Here is a 20,816-nt window from a genome sequence, read left to right on the forward strand (position 1 = left end):
TTGGCCAAGAGGTGATCGTGGGATACCAGATCAAAGGCTTTTTTGAAGTCAAGATATATGACATCAATCTCTTCTCCCTTGTCCAGGTGATAGGTCACCTGGTCATAGAAGGAAATGAGATTGGTCAAACAAGACCTACCCGCAACAAACCCATGCTGGCTATCCCTTAGGATGTTAGCCTGGGCCAGTCCATCAAGGATGGCCTACTTAATAAACTTTTCTAAGATCTTCCTCAGGATAGAAGTCAGGCTGATGGGCCTGTAGTTAGCCAGATCCACTCTCCTCCCTTTCTTGAGGCTCAGGCTCAGGCTTTTTGATTCAAAGTGCTACTGTCTACACATGTGCCCATATGTGCCCTAGTTTAACATGCTGTGGTCATGAGTGCATGTGTAAACGCTTTGCCTGGGAGAAATAAACTTTGGCATGAATTGCACGGGAATTTATTTTTTCACCCTAACTGGAAGTTTCATATCAGAAAGGAATCCTTTTGAAGTTTAAATGATTGATTATTCATTGTCTCTAAGACCATATATGAATTCCATTTTCCTTCCAATTTGCTTATTGGACATAGTTAAATGCAGATAATCAATTTGTTTTACCTTTTTTCAAATATGATTCTGCTGGTTTGAGCATATATTCCCTTCCCTTATGCTTGTGAGATTACTAATCAAGTTGTATAAAATGGGAATCTGTGGAAGAATTGTTAGTTAATTAAGGAATTGGCCACAGAGCAGCTGACAGTGGATATTGTTGAAAGACAAATATTGAATTGGAGGGAGATTGTTAGTGGAGTTCCTCAAGGATCAATCATGTGACTAATATTATTTAATATTTTCATTAAAGGCCCTGGCAAAAATTAGTAAGAAAATACTGATGAAATGTGTTGGTAGCTCAAAGTTTTTAGGAGGTATCATTTGCTACAGAAAGAATTGAGTGATTTGAAGATTGGAGTAACAGAGAGAGGATGAAATTCAGTAGTTCAGAATCCAAAAGTTCCATTTTTGACCACTGAACAGTGAAGTTATGGAGCAGCCTTCCAGTTGAAGCGGTGGTAGAAATAAAAATAACCATTTTTAAGATGAAATTGGATTAGTTTATGAAAGGAATTACATGATGTGGTTGTTTCTGGTAATGAGGGACTAATTTAAGTTATTTTAGAGCTCCTTTCTTCTCTGTGTTCTTTATTGCTGGTTCAAATGGTACTCCGCATTAGATCCTATATTTTGTGGAAAGAAAACAGTAGCTGAGGGTCTGCTTTAGAAATTTAGATTATGTATGGATGTAATAGGAGAAACAACAACCAATCACAGTGACACAGGGCTAGCAAATGGGGGAGTTTGAGTGGAGAGTTTTCCCAGCCATTTTCTTTCTCTGTAAAGTTGCTGAATCGAAGCAGGTGAAGGAGAAAGAGGGATTTTTTTCCAGGATATAGCTGCAGAAGAGGAAGAAGAAGCTAGCAGGAAAATCAACAGGATAGCTGGAAAACCCTTGGTACTACCAGCCTTTCCTCTGCCTGTACCTGTGCAAGCTGTGCCTAGGCACAGTCCCTGACCAGGGAGACCTTTATCCCAGTTCTGGCCCGGCTTTGCAGTGACTGCACCCTGCATGTCCCAGCCAGGGATGACCAGGCGGTGAAGTGCTTGCAGTATGACAGGTTCATTCCTTGCTGGGTTTTTGGTTGTAGTCATGTTGGTCTAAGGACATAGGCAAGCAAGGTTTATTAGGTAGTTGTGATATCTTTTCATTACGCCAACTGAGTCATTGGAAAAATTTCTTTGCAAGCTTTCAGGTGAAATCACCCTTCTGCAGGCATAGGGAGTCTCTGCTTTTCTGAGACTTCAAGGAATGAAAGAAGCTAAAAGTGAGACAGGATGTCCGTGAGAATATAAATAGGAGGAAATTACGAAAACGTGCATCCCTGCATTTTCTGACCTTGTATTCAGACTGAAATGCCTGTGTATCTCCTAGCTAAGCAGTATACTATTATTCCTCGCCTAAAACTTAGCATTTTAAATTATGCAAACTTCTGGGGACTTCCTTCAGTCCTCAGCACAATTAAGATGTGCTAGCACAATTAAGAAGTATAATTCTGGCTTACTTTTGTAAAAGCTAGAATTACCTCTCTCAGTAAAGTTTGTCAGAATCAAGCCTATAGAATAAAAGAATCATACAAAAGTAGGGTTCAAAGGGACCTCAGGAGGTCATTTAGTCCAGTGTTTCTCAACATGTGGGTTGTGACTCAAAATGGGTTGCAAGAATATATGACACATTTTTAAAAATGGATTCTCCTTTTAAAGGAAAAAACATGGGAAACCTGCAAGGGGCTGCTTGAGGCCACCCCATATCCCTGACACCCCCCCTGCCACACACAACCACCCCCTGCCCCACACACTGGGGAGCAGGAGGCAGTGGCTCGGGAGTGCAGTGCACTGTGTCGGGACAGGCTGTTGATGTTTACAAATGGGTCCTGGTACAAAAATGGGTGACAAACACTGATCTAGTCCAATCGCCTGCTAAGAGCAGGGCCATCCCTAACTAGATTATCCCAATCAAGGCTTTGTCTAACTGGGCCTTAAAAACTGCCAAGGATGGAGAGTCCACAACCTCTCTGGGTAACCTGTTCCAGTGCTTTACTACCCTCCTAGTGACACAGTTTTTCCTAAGTTCTAACCTGAACTTCCTTTGCTGCAACTTGAGACCGTTGCCCCTTGTTCTGTCATCTGCCACCACTGAGAACAGTCTAGCTCCATCTTCTCTGAAACCACCCTTCAGGTAGTTGAAGGCTGCTATTAAATCCCCTCCTCAGTCTTCTCTTCTCCAGACTAAATAAAACCAGTTTCCTCAGCCTCTCCTCATATGTCATGTGCCCAAGCTCTGTAGCTATTTTCATTGCTCTCCACTGGATTCTTTCCAGATTGTCCACTGTAACCCCCACTGTAGTGAGGGACCCAAAACTGGACATAGTACTCCAGATGTGGCCTCACTAGTGCTGAAGCATAAAACCTAACTAAGTCCTTACCATAAAACCCAGATACTTAGTTTCTGCCTTACCCAGGCCACATTTTTTTTGCAAATCTTTGGTATAAGATTTCCTTCTTGACTTTCTCGTAGTCCCATCATGGATCGATAGGCTACTTGGGCCTTCACTATTAACAAGACCCGCAACTGCCCAGCTCATCGGGACTTCTTCAGCTTGGCCACCAAGGCGGCCAGCTTGAAACTTTCCAGGAATACCATGTATCAACATCTTTTGGTATTCTCAATTTGACCGCATCACTCTGGTGCCAAGCTTGTTGCTCGATCTAGCTTTACTTCAAAACCAACTATTGTGCCAATTGCTGCTGCTGTTGCTGGAGGACTTGTCCCACCAAGTGTAGCATCTGCTGGACAGGATCCACACCAGCTGTCACCGCCACCACAGGAACTTCCATTCTTTTGGTTTCCTCTCAGCCGTCACTGATATTCCCAGCCAATGCAGCAGCTTGTCAAGCAGTCACTGGATACGGGGGGCATGCCTTTGCACCTGATTGGCATTCACTGGTCCTCTCCCGCATGTCGTGACCCTCTGTCAGTCTGCTTGGGGTGGCTCTCTCTCTCTTTCTCTATTCTCTCCTGCCATGACTTTGATGTTTTGAGGATGTAAATGAAAAGGGAGGGGTGATGGCTTCCCCGCTCCAACAACGACTGACTGCTGGTTCACGCTGCTGAGTTCTGTGCCAGCAAAAGACGGAACAAAAAAGCCAAACAAAAAAGAAAATGTATTGACCATGCCGAGTCCCCTTCCCAGTTGTCAGGGTCAAGACAACCCCTTCTGCTTTGCTTGCCTTCTCCCAGGTGCTTGAATGTCGGTGCCACAGGCAAATGGTTTTTTGGTTTTTTTCCTTCCCCCTCTAATTGCCACTGTGCACGGCTTAATTGGCTGCCCGCGATGGTTAATCAGCACACAAAAACAAGCCGAGAGAGTGTCCCTTTTCTCTCTCTCTCTCTCTCGCTCTCTCACTCTTCTTTTCCTTTTAATGAGGACTCCTCCGAGCCTACAAGACCCAGATCAGTCTTTTGCCCCATTCCCAGGGACTTCTGTCTTGGGCTGGGTATGGCAACCGTCCTACCTGCCTGTCGTCTTTCATGCTTACTCGCCTCTCCTCCCCAGTTCCCTGCTCGGCCCCAGATATTGACGCAGCCGCTGATTCCCACCAATCCTCCTCGCTGGATGAGGTGGTAAAGCAGATCTGGAGTGGACTGGGAGCTCCCGCTGTAGTGTAGAGGTGTTATTCTAGCTGGACCTGTGCTCATGGTATCCTCTGGTTGTTCACACCCCCTACTTCAGGAGATGTGGAGAAGATTGAGAGAGTCCAGAGGAGAGCCACTCATATGATCCAAGGCCTGGAAGGAAGGCCGTATGAGGAGAGGCTGAGGGACTTGGGACTCTTCAGTCTGGAGAAGAGAAGGCTCAGGGGGGACCTGGTAGCAGCCTACAACTTCATAAGAGGGGTACATCAGGACCTGGGAGAACACCTGTTCACCAGACCTCCCCAAGAGATAACAAGGTCTAACAGCCATAAACTCCAGGATGGCCGATTTAGACTAGACATAAGAAAAAAGTTCTTTACAGTGCATGTGTCCAGGGTCTGGAACAAACTCCCCTCAGAAGTGATGCAAGCACCTACTCTGGACTTCTTAAAAAGCAGCTGGATTTATTTCTTGCTGGGGTCACTTGATCCCAGCTGACTTCCTGCCTATGGCAGTGGGCTAGACGCAATCTCATGAGGTCCCTTCCAGCCCCTAATGTCTATGAAATCTATTAAATTAATCCACGTAGATATATAGCTTCCAGTAACTCAGATGCATGATCAAAGGCTCCCCAGCCACCCCTTTTGCTCTTAGGTATTTCTCTATACTGCTCTACCCTGTACCCTATTCCAAACCTACTCCTTCTAGTTAATAAAGTTCTCCTCTATACTCAGTGTGGGAGACTTATTGGGAGAGTGTCTAGATTATGCCTGGGGGTCGCCTTAGTCTGGCTGACTGTTTGTGCTTCAGACTAAGGGAAGCACCTCAAGTTCTTGTAGTGAGTCGAGTACCCCTTTCAGATCCATAAAACCTGTGTACCTCACGAAGCACAGAGCCACTAACAGACTGAGACTTGTAAGTGGTGGCAGCGCTACCCCTGGGCTTGTGGGTGTGCTCCAGGAAGGGGCTTGGCCAGACATGAGGTGCCCCCAGGGAGGCACTCAGAGCTTGGTAGGTGGTCAGGCGCAGTGAGGTGGGTGGCTCAGTGGAAGAGCACCCCCTACTGGCCTGCTACAAGGCCTATAAGATATAGCGTGTGTGTATTTTATTTTAATAATGGCAGTCGATGAAAAGTTAAAATTCCTTTTCTTTTTCTTCATGATCAGGAAGTAACTTTTTTCCTACTGCCTGATCTGTCCTAGCTCCTGGCAATGGGAGTTCAACATTGTGCCTACTCCATTCTTCTAAATAAGCAAAAGCAGACTAATGGTTCCATTATAGCTGCTCATCTCCCTTGCAGTTACCAAGGACAAACGTAGCAAATGTAGCCATCTATGTGAGTGTAAAGATGGACAGTCTAGTTCATGCACTGTCTCCCCACGTATGCCATAGTAAAGAGACAGTACAGTCTTTTAAACTAAATACAGTAAAAGCCGTGTTATCCAGCACTTTATTAACTGGCATGATGGCTGACGTGGCAAAAATGAAACCGGAAGTCCCACTTCCAGTTTTGCCAAATCCCACTTTGCGACAGCCCGGGCCAAAACAGACTGCGCACGGCCTCCCTCCCTGTCCCCCGGCACAATGACACCTGTGCAGGGCCCCTCTCCCTGTCCCCCAACACACTGATGCCAGGGAGTGAAAGCCTAGGGTGAAAGCCTGGCGCACTGGATGCTGTGGGAGGGGCGGTGGCCCAACCAGGTAACCAGCAAATTTAGTTATCTGGCACTCCTCATTCCCTATGGGTGCTGGATAACAGAACTTTTGCTGTACTAATGAAAAATCATATAAGAATCATAGCTGTGTTTACTGTATTTTATTGATCTATATGTATCTGTATTTCACAGGCTAAAATTAATAGGGTCAAATTAACCACACTGAAAAACCTCACATAATGAACAAATTTGACAGCATTATTTATGTATTAAAATTTGAAATAGCATTATACAATCAGTGACTTATTTCTCCATTTCAGTTCTACGAATAGTTTGATGAAAACATGGACAATCAATGGGATACCATTAACAGATCAACTTGCAATGGAATTTCTGTTCCTGAAAAGAAAACAAACTCCTTAGTGGCTGAAGGTCATGGGATACAAATTTTAAAAGTACTGCAAAGGTTCAGAGAACAAAATATTTTTTTTGACTTTAAAATACTTGTAAAAGATGAAATTATTCCTTGTCATCGTTGCGTGCTGGCAGCATGCAGTGACTTTTTCAGGTAAAGTTGCTTGTAGTATGATTTTGAAGGGAATGGATATTTTTTATGTTCTTGGTAGGGAAAGTATAACCATATATATTTATAAAATAGATCAGCATGACTTGTATTTATTCTTAGTTTTGAGCATTATATTAAAGATTGTTAAATTATGCATGTAATACGTATGTATTATAACCATATATGTAAATTATGTATACTTTCATTAGGCTCCTAATCTGGGCCTAAATTTAGACATGCATATTAGAAAAAGTAGAATAGCTGTGAATCTGAAGTGCACATCAGCCTACAATTTAACAAGTAAATATACTATCCTAACTACTTATTAAGCATAGTGGAAAGGCCAGGCTTATGTGTATTCTGTATCCACATAAATGTCCACAAAATGGAATATGGGTTTGGAGGTCCTAATACTCACATCTCAGACATTGTTATTGTAGAATGGCAACAGGCAGATCATGAATATATTTTATATTATAGTAAATTAGTCCACAACATTATACAATAAACTTCATAATACATTTTACAGTTTTTCTGATGCGTTAAGAAGGGAGATGTTTGGTTTAAATGTAACTTAAAATCTAAGGTTGATTTTTATTTTTTTCTTATTTTTTACAAATTTGTCCAAATGTCAAATTCAGCACCCAGACAGTAAATGGGTTGGTCAACTTTCCTTATGGTACCAGGATTTATAAAGGTTAATGAATGATTTTTGCTCATCCATATAAAGGATATAGTCTTTTCTATTACAACATGACTAATCTTCATTACCAAAGAATCTTGTTAATCTTTGCTCTAGTAAGGCACAAATTTGCAAATCTACACTGAAAGTATATTTCCAGGTATACTGTTCACTGAAGCACAAAACATGTTTTTCTTTGCTGAGGAATTAAAACTACTGAAAATGAGGTAATATTATCAAGAAGGTAAAAACGGAGTAACATAACATTGCCTAGCCCAGCCCCTGCCATGAACTGAAGCCCTGAGATGCTCACTGAGTACATATTGAGACTTTTGCTACTTGTTCTTCCTACCAGCTGCTTCTCCTGATGCTTTCACTGAAAACGCAGTTCTTATGCCAAATCCCTCTGAGTGAAGAGGAACTGGCTGGCAACACTACAGGGAGCAGAAGTTCTTTACAAAAGTTACCTCCATAATTCTGCTTCCCACCTGTTTCTGCAGCAGTTCCTATGAAAACTACCCCGTCCCTCCTTGACAATCAAGAGTAACAGGAAGCAAGTAACGTACTCACCAGGTGTGTCTGTGTGCATTTACTGCGCAGTAAATTACTGCACAGTTATGTGGTTTTTAAACCAGCGTCTACAGATGTAGCCATTACAGTGCAGTAACACTGTGTGTGCACCAACCTGGGAATAAAGTTACTCTCAAGTCAATTCGCACAAGCAGGGTTACTGCACAGTAGCTATTCAGGAGTAAATTTGCTATTTGCATCATGCGGGTAGCAAATTTACTCCCGAGTCAGCGTAAGTTGCCATCATTACTGCGCAATAACTTAAGTTACTGTGTAATAATGCATATGTAAACACTTCCACTGCCTACCTACTGAGAGGATAGGATGAGGAGCTGAAAGATGTGGGTCATTTTTTCCTTCAGCAGCTGGAAGTCCATCACCAACTTATTCCTCTTTTCCTGAAGAATTCTGAATTGTGCACAAAGGCAGCACTTTCTCAAGAACTATTGCTGAAGAAAAGAGAAACAGTATAAGAAGAAATATTTCTTCTCATTCATTCCTTCAGCTACTTCCTACCTCACTTTTCTTAGGCTCCCTACATTAGCTAATATGGATTATTGAGGTATTATTACATATCAAGTAGTCTAGGTATAAGCAAAACATATCACGGTATATTTCACAGAATATCTATGTTATTAAATATTTTAGAACACGATGACCTACAATCAATTGTGGCATAAAAAGATGTAATCCAATAGATTTGCACTTTCTCATACAGCTGAACTTGGTCCCCTATATTAAAGAACATACCACAATGGAATGCAAAGTACATACAAGAAGTGTGAAGGAGATATTAGTTACAATTTAATGTTCATTTTGTTGCTGTGCCACAGAGTGCTGCGACCCTCGCTGCTTTCACTCAAGATGTAATCTCTTAATTGCAGTAAATTTCTGTTGATGGAGGATTCAGCGCAGCAGTTACAGGCTCATTGTAATATGACTCTGGGCATATGCAGATGGTCTGAGTAACCTGGAACTCAGGAAAGTTCTGATTAAACAAAATCCTCCCTGCATATTGTTTGTAGGAAAAATCCAGGAGCCTAGCAGAAAGTTAAGGATCTGAGTGTGTCAGACAGACCCTACTGCTTTATAAACTAGGCAGCAAGAAACCAAGAACCTGCATGAAAAAGACAGGCTACTTTTGTGCTAGAAACTCAACATGAGTTTCCTAAATACACTGTGGCAATGTACCCTGGAAATGAAGGAATTAGTTTGGAAATGCTTTAGCCTGAACACATCAGTGCTGTAGACCCTACTCTCTGGCGGTGACATTTTAAAATTAAATCATTTGGAACAATGCATCATAGAATGACAGGTAAGGATGGGTCCTGTAATGCTCCATCCTATGTTCCCTCCCTGTCTCCCACTGCATTCTATTAGTTAATATTATTATCTGTTCCCATGACTTTCTGTTTCTCTTCACCAAGTCCCATGTTCCTATCTGTTTTTTCTGACATCCTGTCCGTACCTTTTCACCATCATCCACCTAGTTGTCAGGCTTTTAACCTGAAAAGTATTTTTGTCTCAGCCGTCTTCTTTTAACCCAGAACACAAATTTAAATACTTCTTCTTTCAACAGAGTATTAAAAAAAACAAACCTTTCCTCTCTCTCCACCCTACCAATTCGTACCATCTCATGTACCATTAGAGCCTCCTTCTCTCTGGCCTTGAAAGCTCCAGTCTATTTTCTGTCCCCCAAATCCATTGAAAACATTGTTGCCAAAATCATTTTCCTTCCCTATCACTTCAACCATCTAACTTCATCTGTTTTTCCATTGGCTCTTCTTTCTTCACCAGATTAGATTTCTTTTCCTTACCTTCATAGTGCTTCATATTTTAGCCCTAGTCAGCCCATCTGCTGTAATATTTTATTGAACTGTGTTGATTTTTCCTTCTCCTTTTCAGTATCATGTTTTCTTGTCTTCCCCATCTTTGCAAGATGATTTTAGATGTGTTATCTAATCTTTGCGTGTATCTTCTATATTTTATTTGCAGAGCCATGTTTGAAGTTAACATGAAAGAAAGAGATGATGGGAGCGTTACTATAAGTAATTTGTCACCTAAGGCAGTGAAGGCTTTTCTTGATTATGCCTATACGGGAAAAACAGAGATAACAAATGATAATGTGGAAATGCTCTTCCAGTTGTCGTCATTTCTTCAAATTTCACTCCTTTCCAAAGCTTGCAGTGACTTTCTAGTAAAAACTGTTGATCTTGTCAATTGTTTACAATTGCTTTCCTTGTCAGAAAGTTATGGGTCTGTTCATTTGTTTGATCATACACTAGAATTTGCACTGCATCATTTTTCCTTTTTGCTCAGATCAGCTGATTTCTTGGAGATGAATTTTGAGATATTACAAAAATGTCTTGAAGCAGATGAACTAAATGTCCCTGAGGAAGAAACTGTGCTGAAAGCTGTCCTTCAGTGGACCAAACATAACTTAGAAACAAGACAGAAGCATCTGCCTCAGTTGATTAAAAAAGTAAGATTACATCATTTATCTGAAAAGACCCTGCAGGACTTTTTGCACTCTGAAGAACATTTGTTTAAGACTGCTAATTGCTTAGTAATAATGAATGATGCAATTAAAAGTGTGCAAAATTCCAGTGGACTGTTTCCAGATGCTCGTCCTTCAACAACAGAAAAATATATATTTGTTCACAAAACGGAAGAAAATGGAGAAATCAGGCATACATTTTGCTATAATATCAAAACTGATAAATGGAAAGAGCTGCCACATACACACATGATTGACCTGCCAGGCTCAAGTTTATGTAGTTATGGAGAAAAGATATTTATAACTGGTGGGTGCAAAGGGAACTGCTGTAAGACTATTAGACTTCATATTGCTGAGCCATTTCATGATGCTACTGACCAGACCTGGTGTTACTGTCCAGTCAAAAATGAATTCTCTTTGGTGTCACCTATGAAAAAAACAAGGACAATGCACACATCTGTCATGACCCTAAATCAGTTGTTTGTAATCGGTGGAAAAACCCAAGGAGCACAAGACACAAGAAGTCTTTTGGATGTAGAGTCTTATAATCCTCTCTCCAAAGAATGGAAATCTGTAAGCCAGTTACCAAGAGGCATATACTATCCAGAAGCAAGTGCATGTCAAAATATAATTTATGTCCTTGGCTCTGAAGTAGAAATTACTGATGCCTTTAATCCATCCCTTGATTGTTTCTTTAAGTATAATGCTATGACAGATCAGTGGTCTGAGCTTGTAGCAGAGTTTGGACAGTTCTTTCATGCAACGTTAATCAAAGCTGTTCCCGTGAACAGCACATTGTACATATGTGACCTTTCCACCTACAAGGTTTACAGTTTTTGCCCAGAAACTTGTGTTTGGAAAGGGGAAGGATCTTTTGAATGTGCTGGCTTTAACGCAGGAGCAGTTGGAATAGAAGACAAAATTTACATACTAGGTGGTGACTATGCTCCAGATGAAATTACAGATGAAGTGCAAGTCTATCACAGTAACAGGTCTGAGTGGGAGGAAGTCTCACCAATGCCAAGAGCCTTAACTGAGTTTTACTGTCAGGTAATTCAGTTTAACAAATGCAGGGACCCGTGGTTCTCTCTTTTGGCAGAGTGCTCTGAAGGATTTTAAAGGTTCACAAGGTCAAAATAGCATACTTAAGTTTTAACTGTTTAAAAGCTGTTTAAAAAAATCCTGTAAGTTTTATTTATTTTAAACCCTTCTGTTTAAAATGTATTCAGTAGGCTTGTGTATATGTATATTTTGTTGTTCATAACTAAACATCTTAATGGGATGAATTAAGATTTTTTTAATCCTGGTAGAGGGAGTCTAGACACAGCATTGTCTCAATTTTCACTTGCTGCACTGACTTTAGCAAGGGTAAATACCAAAGAAGCCTTGATCTTCACAAAGCATTCAGTCTGAATAATTAACCTGAAGACAGTAGTCATTTCTACAGTTTGATTTTTTTTATCTCTTCCTTGTGGCCTGTTTCACTCGCTTCTTGTGCCTTGGTAGTAGCCATACTTGCTGTTTTAATTCTGGCCTTGTGGTAAGGTAATGTCTTGAGACTGACACTTTTCTACAAGGATTGCTGTATTGTATGTGGCTCACACAGTAACTTCTTGCAGCTCTACAGATAGTTATCTCAGCAGTGCTACCAGCCACAGGTAGGCCAAAAGAGAAAGTCTAACCTAAGTCTTCCATCTATCAAGCATAGAATGCTACTTACTAAGCCACTGTTAAGGTGAACTGGGAGGCACAAGTTTGTAATAAAACTGCTTCAGTGAACTAAATTGGAAGAGTCCATATAACATTGTATATAAAATGCTAAGTAGAGAACAGAAATAAACAAATCCTCCATCTGTATAAATTAAAATAGACATGTTTCTGAAGTCAAGTCACTGCATTTTTTTAAATTATAAATAAAATTTTAACTAAACTAAAACCATTCAAAATATGCACTTTCACCTTGTACCCAACAATCCATTTTGGATGTACATATCACATGATAATTCCTACTCTAAATATATTGCTTGAGAAAATGCTATGGTCGGCTAATATAATAATGGTAATGTTTCAGCAAAACATTTCATTTGGCAAATTTAGCACTCTACTTCCAAAGTAGAGTTGTCTTTGATGGAGGAAAAAAGTGCTGGTTAAGCATATGCATCTTCCAGTGCCCCATCCAGCTGCTTCAGGCATGTACTGGGATCTGAACTTTCTTTTATGTGTAATGTATGCTGTAGTGACAATATATTGAAATAGTAAACTCATGTTACCTAGGAAAAACACTACACATTTGTTTAGAGCATATACTATGTCTATGTAAATTGAACAAATAAATAAAATTCCAGAGATGTTATAGATAATTTTCTTGCTGTGCACAGGGGCCTGCAGCAAGGCAGTAGCCCTAGACTTTCAGAGGGCCAACTTCAGTGAGTTGAGATTACTGGGAGAGGTGCTGGGGTCCTCAAGAGTAGGCAAACTCAGTGCCCAAGATGAATGGTCATTCCTTAAGGAGACAATACTCAGAGCCCAAGGGGTGACAATCCTAACAAGAAGCAAGGGGGGCAAGAGTGCCCAAAAGCTCTCCTGGCTCACCAAGGGCATTCGTGAATGTCTGATTGCCAAAAAGGTGTACATCTGGTGGAAGGGAAGGGCTATCACCAAAGAGGAGTATACCTCCACCGTTCGGTTCTGTAGGAGGGCTGTTAGAAAAGCTAAGGCAGATATGGAGCTAGGGCTAGCGTCAAGGATCAAAGATAATAAAAAGTCCTTTTTTAAATTTATAGGGAGAATGAAGAGGGCACTGGGTACTGTGGGGCCCCTGCAGGATATGCTTGGCAATCTGGTGGTTGCACCAGAGGAGAAAGCAGACCTCTTTAACAAATTCTTTGCCTCCATTTTCTTGTGCAGGGACCAGGACTCCCCAACCAAGAGTCCAGACAGACTCAGGAGAAGCATCATTAGGCTAAGGTTGGGGAGGACAAGGTTAGAGAGCTTCTGGAGGGGTGGATGTGTTCAGATCAGCAGGTCCAGATGCTCTCCACCCCAGGGTGTTGAGGGAATTGGCAGGGGTTATTGCTGGGCCCCTGCCACAGCTTTACGAGCACTTGTGGTGCTCTGGCCAGGTGCCAGATGATTGGAAGAAAGCCAACGTGGTCCCCATCTTTAAAAAAGGGAAGAGGGAGGACCCGGACCACTATAGGCCCATTAGCCTTACTTCAATCCTGGGGAAACTCTTCGAGAAGATGATCAAGAAGCACACCTGTGATGGGTCAGCAGCAGGGATGATGCTCAAGGGCAACCAGCAAGGTTTCATTAGGGGCAGGTCCTGTCAGACCAACCTGATTGCCTTCTACAGTCAGGTCACAAAAACATTGGATGCAGGTGTTGCAGTGGATGTAGTCTTTCTGGACTTCAGCAAGGCCTTTGACACTGTCTCCCACCCCATTCTCATTAAAAAAACTAAGTGACTGTGGCATTGATGCCTACACAGTCAGATGGATTGCAAATTGGTTGAAGGGTTGTACTCAGATGGTAGTAGTAGACGGGTCTTTTTCAGCTTGGAGGGAAATGGGCAGTGGAGTCCCCCAGGGCTCAGTCCTTGGGCCCGCACCGTTCAATTTCTTTATTAGTGACTTGGACAATGGGGTGAAAAGCAGCCTGTTTAAATTTGCTGATGATACCAAGATTTGGGGTGAGGTGGGCATGCTAGTAGGGAAGGACAGATTACAGCAGTACCTGGACAGGTTACAGGGGTGGGCTAACGAAAATAGGATGGGTTTCAATACAGACAAGTGCAGAGTGCTGCACTTGGGCAGTAGGAACCAGCAGCACACTTATAAGCTGGGAAACTCCCTTCTCAAGAGCACGAAGGCAGAAAGGGATCTTGGAGTCATTATTGACTCCAAGATGAACATGGACTGACACTGCGAGGTCACGGTCAGTAGGGCTAACTGTACCTTGTCATGCATCCACAGATGCATCTCAAGCAGGGCCAAAGAGGTGATCCTCCCCCTCTATGTGACACTGGTCAGGCTGCAGTTGGAGTACTGCATCCAGTTCTGGGCGCTGCACTTCAGGAGGGATGAGGACAGCATTGGGAGGGTCCAGAGGAGGGCCACCCACATAATCCGGGGACAGCAGGGCAGACCCTATGAAGAGAGGCTACGGGACCTTAACCTGTTCAGCCTTCACAAGAGCAGGCTGAGAGGGGGACCTGGTGGCCATCTGTAAACTCACTAGTGGGGACCAGCAGGGTTTGGGACAGACCTTGTTCCCCCGAGCGCCCTTCCCCCTCCCTCGGGTAACAAGGAATAACGGCCACAAGTTGTTAGAGAGTAGGTTTAGACTAGACATCCAGAGGCACTACTTCACAGTTAGGGCGGCTAGGATCTGGAACCAACTTCCAGGGGAAGTGGTGCTGGCTCCTACCGTGGGGGTCTTTAAGAGGAGGCTTGACGTCTACCTGGCTGGGGTCATTTGAGCCCAGTTTTATCTCCTGCCCAGGGCAGGGGGTTGGACTTGATGATCTACAAGGTCCCTTCCAACCCTACTTCTATGAGTTTTCTATAAAAGACAATCTGGATAATCTTAAAAAAACACACAGAACAGTTCATGTCACCTCTCTGGGTCCATTTTCCCCCAAATCAAGCACAATATTAATGTCTGAAGTTCACTTCCTTTTTGTATTGTATTTCCTTTTCAGATACTATACAAGGTCCAAGTTCCATGACTGTCTTTGCATATTGGCATCAACTAATCTTATGAGGCTAGTCAAGATTTACCATGAAAATTTTCATAAAAGTATAACTGAAAATTATGTAAATATGAAGAACTGTTTTTTCAAATGAAAAATTCTAGTTTGTATTAAGGTATAGATACAATTTTTCAAAATCATATATTTTGTTATAGGTTTAAGACTCCAGATAATATTTGCCCTTTTATTGCTCCTTTCTCAGATGATCTCCAAATTTTTTAAAAACTACGCTTGATCAGAAAGTACTTTACAGTCCTCCCACTGAAATGCAAGTACCTCATTGTTAGAACACACTAACTTTTTGTTAGTTTAAAACAACTATATAGCACAAATGAGGAAAAGTGAAGAATACTAATTGTATCCAATTGAACTCGCAAGAAAAATATAGATAATCATATAGTAGAATAATTTATTTTCATCTTTAACCAGGACTCTTGAACTCACATGCCCAGGCTTGTATGGAGTCTATATTGATCATGCGTTGTCACAACTTAAGTGTTACATTTCATCACAAATATAGGAACTGATTCTCTATTGTTTTGCCCTTTTGGGGCACATCCAGATGAGGATGCATGTGTATTTTCCCAATGACAAATAGCAGGGGCACATAGTTGTGCCCCTGCTACTTGTCCCTTGGGAATTCTCGTGCACATGCACTCTGGCGCACAACAAGTTGCCCTGGGTGGGGTAGGAAAGGCTAGGGCCAGCACCTGGGCTGGCCCCATTAGCCTTACCTGTCGTTCTTGGGACTTCTCAGAACTCTAGTGGTGGTGATCCAGCACGCAGAGCCTGGCTGGCACTTGAAGCATGGCTCTCTCTGGCCAAGCTCCAGTTTCGGGTGATACAGGCTGCCATCACACATGCCAGCCCACTTTTTTGACACTGGGATCTCCCACCGTTAAAAAAAATCCACACAGCACAGTGAATGCCTGCACGTACAACGTTTGCAGTTTGCAGCACTGCAAACATGTCTGCAGCACCTCATACCACATGTGCACACTTGTCTGGATGTGCTCTTGTGGTGTTTGCCTACATTACATATAATGTAAGTGTAGAATTGATGTAAAATAAGAAAAAGAAGAGAAATGTGCGATTCTCAGTATAAGAGGTGTGCATGACTACACAAGACACACAGAGAGAAATAGATCCATATTTTTTTTTAATTGGGACCATTATGGACAACTTACCAATCTACACAGTGAGCTTTGAGTGAGATAAAAGAGTCATAAAGACTACTCTGTACAGCATACTCACATAACTTGGATGTCTACTTTTAAACACTGAATGGTTCTTTTTTTTCCTGACACTTGAGAGGTAAATCTCACCATAATTTATATCTCGTAATTCCTCAAATATTAATAATGAAAAATTACCCTTCATATAAAAATAAATGTGTTTCTTGCATGCTTTCTTAAAGCTGTGCTACATTTTTCATTCCTAGAAAATGACTTAGAAATGTCTTTAAATCCAAGGAAACATTTGTAAACAATAAGGCTTACCTAAGATTTCGAATGAAATTGAGTGATTTCTTTCATTACATTTTCAATTCAAGAGGGGAAATAATACCTAAAATATACATTAAAAGACATATGGCAATTATATGGAGTTTTACTAATTTAAAAATGGATGATCAGTTTCTCTGCTTGATTTATCTACCTGAATTTATTTAGTTTACACCACAAGAAAATTTTGCCCCCCATTTCAGGACAGCACTTTAGTTAAACACTTTAATTAATGTTATGCCTATTCAATAAGTGTCTTTTATTTTTTCTCTGATACAGAAAGCATGTGACCTTAGGTGGTAGCTAAAATGGTTAGATGAACATCTTGCTGAGGTCATTTGACCCCAGTATTCTTTCCTGCCATGGCAGGGGGTCGGACTAGATGATCTGCTCAGGTCCCTTCCGACCCTAGAAACTATGAAACTATGACCATAGATTAAAAATACCCAAATGGAATAATAAGCATGCCTCAGCATAACCGTTGGATGCACTGATAAAATATATATGATCCAGTTCCATACCCATCACAATTATAGTCATGGATATTACAAATTCTGGCTGCAGATACTAATAAGTCTGACAATTCACACAACCCTGAGTGTGGTGCTGACAACAATACAGGAACTGACTCTGGCAAGTCTTTCATGAATTTCAAAAGTTTTTGAGTAAGGACTGCTATAGTGATCAAGAGATAATACAGTTATATTAGTTAAAGTACTTGGTAATTTCTGTTGCCTCCAAAGAAGTTCATATACAATGACATAATTTTTTTATTGCTATGCAATTCTGTTGTGCAGAAAAAATTAATTGGCACAAGTCTGCATTCAGAGAGAACAGAACTGGACCCAAATTTAGGCATGTTACATTAAAAAACAGGCATCATAATATAGTTAAGGTCCTACCCTTTTTCATCTCCTTTTATGAATAATCCTTAATCATGCAAGTAATCTCAGTGAAATAAACATAACTGTTGAAATGAGTAAGGATTATTTCCATGAGTTCTAGTTGCAGGATTAAATCATAATTAGTAAATAAATCTATTACAGAGCTTTACAAAACTGTTAAACAATTACAACAGTTACAAATTAATGTAAAGCATTTGTTTTAATTATTTACATTGAGATTTCTAAACTAAAGCACATTATTCTTTTTTAAAAGTCCAAAAAATGTAAATTTAAGTATTATACATCTTTTTGCTGTATTCTATGATATTTATTTAAAAAATTACTTGCATGTAAATGTCTTTTCGCACTTGTATAACGTTACCAAAACAAGAAGTGTTTAATATTCACATATACTATGTAAAAAAATAAAAAATTGCAGCATGATGACTATAATATACATTAAAGTGATGTCATGTAAGTGATTTCTTTAATACCCAGTTATTATTTTATTGGCTTATCTTAAAATTGAAAGACTGCTACCACAATGTTAAGGCTTTTTGGTAACATATAACCAATTTTAAGTTTTGGTAGTTATCACAAATGTCAATATTAAAATATTTTATATTCAGCCATTATGTTTGCAGACTTAGCGTATTTTGGTTTGTATTTATTTAATCATGTATTTATTTTTTGCTTATATATAAATGTTAGTAACCAGTTAAGCAGGGATGGGCAAAATGCAGCCCATGGGCCAGTTGCAGCCCGCCAGGCCATTCTTAACAGCCTGTAGGGCCCCTAAAATATTTAGAAAATTAATATTTAACTGCCCCTGGCTGTCTGTCATGTTGCCCTTGATGGCTTGCCAAAACTCAATAAGCGGCCCTCCACCCAAAATAAATGCCCACCCCTGAATTAACAGCAGGTTAAAGGTTAGTTGTGTTTGCAAGAGGTGCGTCTACACATGCAATTAGTGTGTCATTGAGCCCGGTCAGAGCAGGAGGCTCCAGGGGTCAGCCTGCCAGTCCCCTGGCTCAGCGTGCTGCAGAGGGGCTGGCTGGAAGGCAACCTCTGCACTGAAGCACCTTCATGCCCCAGTCAGTCCAGGCAGCGTCTCCATGTGCAGTGTTGCAGAATGAAAAAACTCCACAGCAGGATAGTACTTGTATTTAGAAGAACAATTCTGCTGTAGAGTTAATTAATTTGCTCTGGCCTAATAGGGGCATGTAGATGTGTGAGGTTTATTGTTCAGCTAATTAATCAACTGCAGAATAAGTGTGTGGACACGCCCAAGATGGGGTTGCTTTAGTGACTCAGATTAATGCCTGGTGTGACTCTATGAGGAAACTTTTACAAATTGCTCTGATAAATACTGTTGCATTATACAGAAATGGAGACTGGCACAGGAAAGATGTGTAGCCTAAATCATTCAAAGGTGCTTTCAATTTTGGCTATCTTGAGAGCTTCATGATTTATTTTTATTAAAATCAGTGGAGTTACAGCAGGTGAAAATTTGGTACAGTTTCTATTTGAACATTTTTCTCACACTGCATTATTCCCAATATCTGATAAGGAGTATAGATCAGTAACATTAATATGCCATAGTTTTATATACTGTTGGTGCTCTTTGGGCCCCACTGATATGCAGAAAAAATATTACCAATGATATGCATTTTGCTGAAATGTTCATTTTGTGAAATAAAATGTGAACATTTTATCTGTATTGTATGAATTCTTTCATGGTAAATCTCAGAATATAGAGAACCTCCAGTATAGTTAGCTAAATTAACCATATTAGCAATAGGGATTGTGTGTGTGTTTGTGTGTGTGTATTTTAAGAATGTAACATGGGTGTGTGTGTGTGTGTGTATGTGTGTGTGTGTGTTTTAAGAATGTAACATGATTTCTTTATTCCAGTCAAGATCAAGCTGTAGGCCAGGTCTACACAAAGTGATGCACTAATTTAAACAAAGAGTAAATTTTAAGCTGGTGTGGTTAAACTAATGAACGTTTACTGCTTATGAAGTCACCTAAATTATTTTTTTGGTTAAAGTAAATAGTCTATAAGAGAAAATTACAACAGATCAATTAAAGGTAAGATTTTAAACCAATTTATTTAAATCTCTGCAAAACAGTGTGAACATCTATTTTGGGTTAGATCAGGTAGGAATCAGTTTAATCTAAACTTTGATGAGCCACTCAATTTGCTGTCAAACAGCTTAATTAATGCAGATTTACAATTGCCCTGTGGTGTCTTGTACCCTTCCAAAATGTCAGGTTCACTGACACTCAAGCCTCTGAAAAATCAGGAAATAGATTTAATGGCAACACAACCTTAACTCTGCCTCCCCCCTTGGGAACTATCAGCATGTAGTTCAACCATCTTCACAATTCCAGGTGTAGCTGTACCAACCAGTGAAGAAATTCACTGTAAAAGTTTGGCAGTGCTGTGATTGTAGTGTAATAAAAACGAACAGGAGTTTGGCCATAGTAAATAAGTTGAAGAACAAAGGAAGGATGTTTACCTTGAGAGATCCAGTTGCTTCATTTTAGCTGGGAATCCTGTAGATTGATCAGAAGTAGTGCACAGGAACTTATTGCCTCAAAGACCATTAGCAGGGTGAGGTATACGAGAGGTAAGTAAGTGATGATACATTAAGTAGAATACAGATAAAAATGGTTGCAAAAAGAGTGAGGGTTATAAAAGGCAAATTATACTCATTTTTGAGGTACTTCTCTTGATTGCAAGTTTTTCCTTAAGAGAGGAGTTAAACCAGAGGTGGGCAATTATTTCAGCTTAGTAAGGGCTGTTTATTGAGTTTTGGTGAGCTGTTGAGGGTTGCAATGGTAGCCCTGCCCCTTGATATTTGCCCCCTGGTTGCTATCTTGGGACTGGAAGTTCCACCCTCTGACACCTGACCGTTGCTACTGGAAGTCCCTTCACTTTCCCTTAGAAGTACTCCTTTTGGGAGTAGGGGTTGCCATCTTGGAACCAGAGAAAAAACGAATCATATATTAAAAGTCAAATATCTATTATAACATAGTTTAATTTAATTCAAAAAATATTTTTGTCACAATTTGTATTTGCGTAGTGCAGTGGTTCTCAACCTCTTTTTGTACCATGACCCATTTGTAAACATTAATGGCCAGTCCTGACTCAGTGCCCCTCATTCCCACCTGCTGCCTCCCGCCCCCAGGCCCCAGCCCTCCGGTGTGTGGGGCAGGGGGTGGGTGGGTAGGTGAGGCAGGGGGAGACCCAAGCAACCCCTTCCAGGCTGGAACTCTGCCAGCTTGCAAGGGAAAAGCCACTGTTTCCCACATTTTTCTCCTTTAAAAGAGAATCCACTTTTAAAGTTGGTTGATCTATTTCTAAAATTTGTTTGCAGCCCTTTCATATATTCTTGCAACCCACTTTTGGGTTGCGGCCCACAGTATGAGAAATGCTGGCATAGTGTATATAGAGGTGATTGCATAATAACTC

The 20,816-nt window shown here is 40.8% G+C and overlaps 1 protein-coding gene across 2 annotated transcripts in view; it reads left to right on the top strand.

Moving 5' to 3' along the window:
• The window catches only part of KBTBD3 (kelch repeat and BTB domain containing 3), a 34,522-nt gene extending 15,472 nt beyond the window's left edge, over nucleotides 1-19,050 (top strand). For both annotated transcript variants that reach the window (XM_090029948.1, XM_090029955.1), the window contains exons 2-3: nucleotides 6,206-6,453; nucleotides 9,698-19,050. In XM_090029948.1, the coding sequence (XP_089886074.1) occupies nucleotides 6,230-6,453; nucleotides 9,698-11,318 (1,845 nt within the window). In that variant the 5' untranslated portion in view covers nucleotides 6,206-6,229 and the 3' untranslated portion in view covers nucleotides 11,319-19,050. The remainder of the gene's footprint in view (nucleotides 1-6,205; nucleotides 6,454-9,697) is intronic.
• The last annotated feature ends 1,766 nt before the right edge of the window (nucleotides 19,051-20,816 follow it).

This window comes from Crocodylus siamensis, chromosome 1 (genome assembly GCF_052110815.1).
Source record: "Crocodylus siamensis isolate JL-2025a chromosome 1, ASM5211081v1, whole genome shotgun sequence".
NCBI lineage: Eukaryota > Metazoa > Chordata > Crocodylia > Crocodylidae > Crocodylus > Crocodylus siamensis.